Here is a 5767-nt window from a genome sequence, read left to right as displayed (position 1 = left end):
AAGCCAAAGCAGCAATACAGTTCAATCATTACTCAAATAATAATTTGGAAAATCTCTCATATGTCAGACTTTACCCGGTTTCTGACATTTCCCCTTTTCAATTGAAATCTTATTTAATTAATAGTATTTATAGTAATAATTTAATTAATGGTACCCAATTAGAAAATCCAACTATTTTTGGAAAAAAGGTAATTTTTTTTTCTATATTATATTCGTGGTACTGCGTTCATTTCGCTTGGTTAAAAATTCTACTATTATTTTCAAAAGTTATCTTATTTTGGTAGACAATTTAACTATTTTGTTAAAAATTAATTTTCTTTTGTTTAAAAACTATTTTCTATTTGTTTAAAAACTAATTTTTTGAAATAAGAATGTAACTATTCTATTTTTTGTTGAAAATTGATATTTTAAATTGAAAATTAATCTTTTGTAGTGAAAAATTCAAATATTTGGTTGGAAATTCGTGCATTTTGTTTACAATTTGTCTGTTTCTCGTACTAATTTGTGAAAAACGCATTTCTTGATCTATAATTCATCATTTTACTTGAAAATGTAAGTGTTCGGCTGTAAATGAACTTTTTCTTGAATATTCGTCTTTTTTTAATTTAAGAGGCTGAAAATTTAACGATTTGGTTAAAAATTCGTGTATTTTGTCCGAATTTCGTCTTTTATGGTATAAGTCATCTTCGTCGTAGAACATCTATGATTTCTGGTTAAAAAGGCAACTTTTTGGTTAAAAAACAATATGTGTAGGTTTAGAAATTTAATTATTTTGTTGAAAATTCTACTTTTTAACTGTTTTGCATTCGAAATAAAAATATAGTTTGGTCTGAATATTAACTATTACATGTTTCGCAGATCTTTTTTTTTTAATCCATGCATGGTTTAGAGTTCGACTAATTTGCAAAAAACGCATTTTTTTGTTCGAAGACTTATGGTGTCAGTTGAAAATTGATGTATTTGGCTGTAATATTAACTTTTTGTTTAATATTCGTCTGTTTGTTAGTTCCATTCAACTGATAGAAAATTCGTGTTTTTTCGTTTAAAAGTAATTTTCTAAACTGAAAATTTAACTATTTGGTTGAAAATTCATCTTTGTAGGTTATAAGTTCAGATATTTTGTTAAAAATTCAACTATTCTGTTAAAAGTTCAATTTTTTTAAATATTTAAATAAGCAATATTGTTTGGCTAAAAATTCAACTGTTTAAAAAAATGCTTCAAAACTAAACTTTTTTGATCAGGGTGTAAGTTTTTTTTTTCGAAAATTGAGCGGCCGGATCGTATAAGGGCACAAAATTTTTTGGGCGTGAGTGCAAATTAACCCTGACAGGACAAAAAGAAGAATTCTGAAAATATGTTTTACTAAATTCAAGAAAATTTCTTGCACTACCTGCATTTCCTAAATTTAATGTTCTAAACAAATTTTGAAAAATACGAGAACTCATCCCGCTCGCGCCAAAAAAATGTATGTGCCCTTATTTGATCCGGCAGCTCAATTCGACTATTTTTTTGAAAATGCATATTTGTGGTTTGAAAATTCAACTATTTTGTTAAATTTACCTTGTTGGTAGAAAATTGAACTATGATTTGTTACAGATTATTTTTTTTCAATTAAAAATTCATCTTTTATGGATAGAAAAGTCATCTTTCCTTGTTGAACATTTATTTATGATGGTTGAAAATGAACTTTTTTATTGAAAATTCATCTGTCTTCGAAAAATGCATTTTTTTATTTTGGAAATTCAACTATTTAATTAAAATTCAAGTGTTTTTGGTGAAAGCTCGTCTCTTCTGCTTAAAAGTTTAAAAAAATTAATTTGTTTTTCAAAATAGCATTTTCAGTTTAAACTATTTTGTAGAAAATACAATATACTTTTACTTGAAATCTTCAGAATTTAAAGTGTTTAATAATTAATTCAGTGTGCTAAAAACATGAAATCTGATATTTTAAACATTATAATTATTCTTGGCTTACCATAAAACATTTTAAAATTTAATTTTAGCTATGGAGAAGAGGTGGAAATCAAATTTAAATCGACAATTCAAAGTCAGCGGAAAAATAAAGGATTTAAATTAGAATTTGGCATGAGTTCATGTGATAGAAATCGTACTGGAGTGCAAGGAAGATTGGTGCACCAGGGTTTCGCTGAATGCTGGGTGACAATAACTGCACCAGCTAATTATACGATTTCACTGTATTTTAACCATTTTAGATTGGTTGACGATTCAAAATGTAAAGAGAATGCATTAAAAGTGAGTAGTTGATTTACTTTAGGATGATTGCAAAATTATTATTTATTTTTATTGTTTAATAAATATTTTTTTTGATTCCTTAGTCATCCTAATATAAAATTCTTTTTTCTTTCCATTTTTTTGGTAGTTAACATTTTGACTACATTTAAAAAATAACTTGAAGCTCGTTTAAAGAAATTTTTCCGAAAAAGTTAATTTTGTCCATTTAAAAATATATAATTTTTATCCTTTCTTTACACAGATTTATGATGGAGAATTCACTGATCACATTCTGAGCTCAGTATGTGGTTATCAAATACCAAATCCAGTCTTCAGTACGGGTAACAAATTGAGCTTGCATTCTTATCAAAATGCAGCGAGAACAACTAGTAATTATGATATCACATACGTAGCAACAGACCAAGGTAAATAATAGTTTTTTAATTTTTAAATGAGATTACATTTCTTAAAATAAATTCATGAACATTCTTTCATCCTTTTATTAATATATTTTATCTGTAAAATACTATATAAATGACAATATGTTTAAATTGAACTTTTTTCAAACATGCGTCATCATTGTTAAACTTCTAAAAGTAACTGAATTCTAGTCAAAAAAGAGTAGGTTTTATGGCACGATTGAAAAATCCCGAGAAATGAAATTCTCGTCACGACAAAACTAATAATAATAAAAATCCCAAATTGGAAAATTCCCAAATAATAAAATTTCCGAACAGTTTATAATATTAACGAATTATAAAATTCCCGAATACATTTTTCGTCAGAAAATTGACGAATTATAAAATATCCGATACTATAATTCGCAAATGTAAACAATTAATATTTTTTTATAAAGATTACTTACATTCACGAAATGCATGGAATTTAAGGAATTCTTGAAATTCAAGGATTTTGCGGAATTTAAGGATCTCATGGAATTTAGAGAATTCACGGAATTAATTAAATTTAAGGAATGGGCATAATTCGCGGAGTTCAAGAAATTCATGGAATTTATGGAATTCGTGTAATTGAAAGAATCCATGGAGTTCATGGAATTCAAGGAATCTATGCAATTCAAGATTACGGTCTGAGAAGACGGGCGGATACTAATTTCATATATCACAACGCTGCTGAAGGCTGCTGACCTTCTCAGCATGAAAGCAAAAACACATACCCAAGACGACTCTCTCGGTTCCAGTTCTACCTCTCCCCTCTCCCAACTCTACCTTATTAACTGAAGTTTTTGGTGGGGCTGACGTTAGAACTACAATCTCCACCATATGACGATTTGATACCTAACTTTGACATGATTTCGACTCAGAAAATAAACTTATTGCATAAAGGTGTTATTTGGGCGTATAATCTAAACAATGAATAATACAAACTACAAAATAGCCTCGGAAAGGACTGAAACTTTTAATGACAAAAGGCATGCATACGGAAAATCTAAAGGTCATGTTTCAGGCGACGAATGGAGACTGGGTGTTTGGAATGCTAGGGGAGTAAATGATCTCAAGGTAAAAGAATTGCGTGAAACTATGGAAACCAAAGACATAGAAAAAGAAAAAGACATAAAAAACGGCGTGTTGAAAGGCGGATTTGAAATATGGTCAGGAGTAGACTGTGAATCACATGGTAAACAAGGAGTAGGTCTGATTTTGAATAAAAGAGCAAAGCAGAATCTCGGAGACCATGGTTTCGTATCTCCCAGACTGCTGTGGGCTAGAATGAAAGTAGGAATCAGAAGACTATTTATCATAGCATGCTACGCGCCGGTTGATAGTGATCCTAGAGAAGTAAAAGACGCCTTCTGGGACACTTTAAATAGCACAATAAACATTTGCGAACATGGGGAAAGAATAATTCTACTAGGAGACATGAACGGTTCGGTGGGCATCAAAAATCAGGATACACAAAGAGTATTAGGTAATTTAGGGGATCCAAGAACAAACTATAACGGAGATAAATTATTTGGACTATGCTTAGAAAGAGGTCTGTTTATTACAAATACTTGGTTTAGGCATAAAATGATCCACATGTACACCTGGTCTAAAGGAAATAGCCGCAGTGTAATTGACTTTGTTGTTGCGGATGAAAGACTAAGAGAGTTAGTCAAAGATACAAGAGTCATGAGGGGTCCTGAATGCAATACTGATCATTACCTTCTGATCTCAAAAATTAACTTAGGTCGGGGATGGAGAAAAAAGAGAACGAAGAAAACAAAACAAACGCGAATCAAAATTGAGAACCTAAGAGAAACCGGATGTGCGAACAGATTTCCAAAATAAGATAATCGAAAGCATAGATAGGGCAACATGGGAGGATCGTATAAAGAACAAAGATATAGAGGGCGCCTGGACAATGTTACGGGCATGGACATTGGAAACAAGGGACTAGGCATGCCATTGCGGGGGTGATGCAATGAGGGGGAGGTCCGCCACCTTTCGATGTCCCGCGACAAATATGGCAGCGCCCACATGTTTATATTTTCATGCACAGTTTGTCGGCAAAAACGCTCGTGCGCATAATCAAATGGCACATCGTAAGATGGCGACTCTCCCCACTCTTGGAATTTTCCCTCGTCCCGTGGATTCAACCCCGCTCGCCCAAGTTAGGATGGCATGCCTAGTCCCGTGTTTCCTATGTCCATGGATACGGGATATCCTTGTTAGATGTACGATCAAAGTGTGTGGTACCGCAGTTGTAGGAAGAATGTCTGGTGATGCGTGGTGGAATGATGAAATTCAGGCTGCCCAAAAAGCAAAGAGAGAAGCGTACAAGAGAACTTTGAACATCGCAGGTCTTAGCAATGAGGAAAGAAATATACGTAGAAATGATTATAGAGGCGAAAACAGGATACTCAAACGATTAGCTAAGGAAATTATAGATACAATTAGAGCAGAAGAAGAGATGAAAATACAAAACGACTTTGAAGGAAGCAGGAAACTACTTTATAAAAATATGAAAGGAAACAAAAGTACAGAATTTGTCAACATGAGAAATAGTAGGCGGGAAATGGTATACCAATATACAAGAGAAAGGGAGATAAAGGCGAGTGCAATAATTACAGATTTACTTACGGTGTTATTAAACACCGTAAGTAAAATATATTCAAAAATACTTATTCGTAGGATAATGAAAATAACAGAAGCAAAGATTTGGGAAGTCCAAAGTGGGTTTATGTCGGGAAGGTCATGTACGGATCAAATATTTAGCTTAAGGCAAATAACAGAAAAAAGTTTGAGTGTAGGAAAAAAAGTTTTCTGTGCATTTGTTGACCTAGAAAAAGCTTTTGACAAGGTAGATAGAAGTAAACTTTGGGAAATTCTGAAAGAGTATGGAGTCAATGGATGGATCCTACAAGCAATAAAAACAATATATACAGGTAGCAAAGCGAGTGTAAGAGTGAATAGGAAACTGAGTGACTGTTTCGATATTACGAGGGTAGTTCAATAAGTCCTTAGAATGACCAACAGATGGCGCGCGAATCGCTCCAAATCATCTGTTTTCAGTCAGCACCACTCCCGACTAGAT

At 32.3% G+C, this 5767-nt stretch overlaps 1 protein-coding gene across 1 annotated transcript in view; it reads left to right on the top strand.

Annotated features, from left to right (window-relative positions):
- The window catches only part of LOC117177913 (cubilin-like), a 61794-nt gene that overhangs the window by 53262 nt on the left and 2765 nt on the right, over positions 1 to 5767 (top strand). Inside the window, exons 48-49 of the mRNA XM_033369012.1 lie at positions 2005 to 2254; positions 2496 to 2658. Of these exons, the coding sequence (XP_033224903.1) occupies positions 2005 to 2254; positions 2496 to 2658 (413 nt within the window). The remainder of the gene's footprint in view (positions 1 to 2004; positions 2255 to 2495; positions 2659 to 5767) is intronic.

The sequence above is a fragment of the Belonocnema kinseyi genome, chromosome 8 (assembly GCF_010883055.1).
Source record: "Belonocnema kinseyi isolate 2016_QV_RU_SX_M_011 chromosome 8, B_treatae_v1, whole genome shotgun sequence".
Taxonomy (NCBI): domain Eukaryota; kingdom Metazoa; phylum Arthropoda; class Insecta; order Hymenoptera; family Cynipidae; genus Belonocnema; species Belonocnema kinseyi.
The sequence above is the reverse complement of the archived record's forward strand: the minus strand, read 5'-3'. Positions and strand labels throughout refer to the sequence as shown.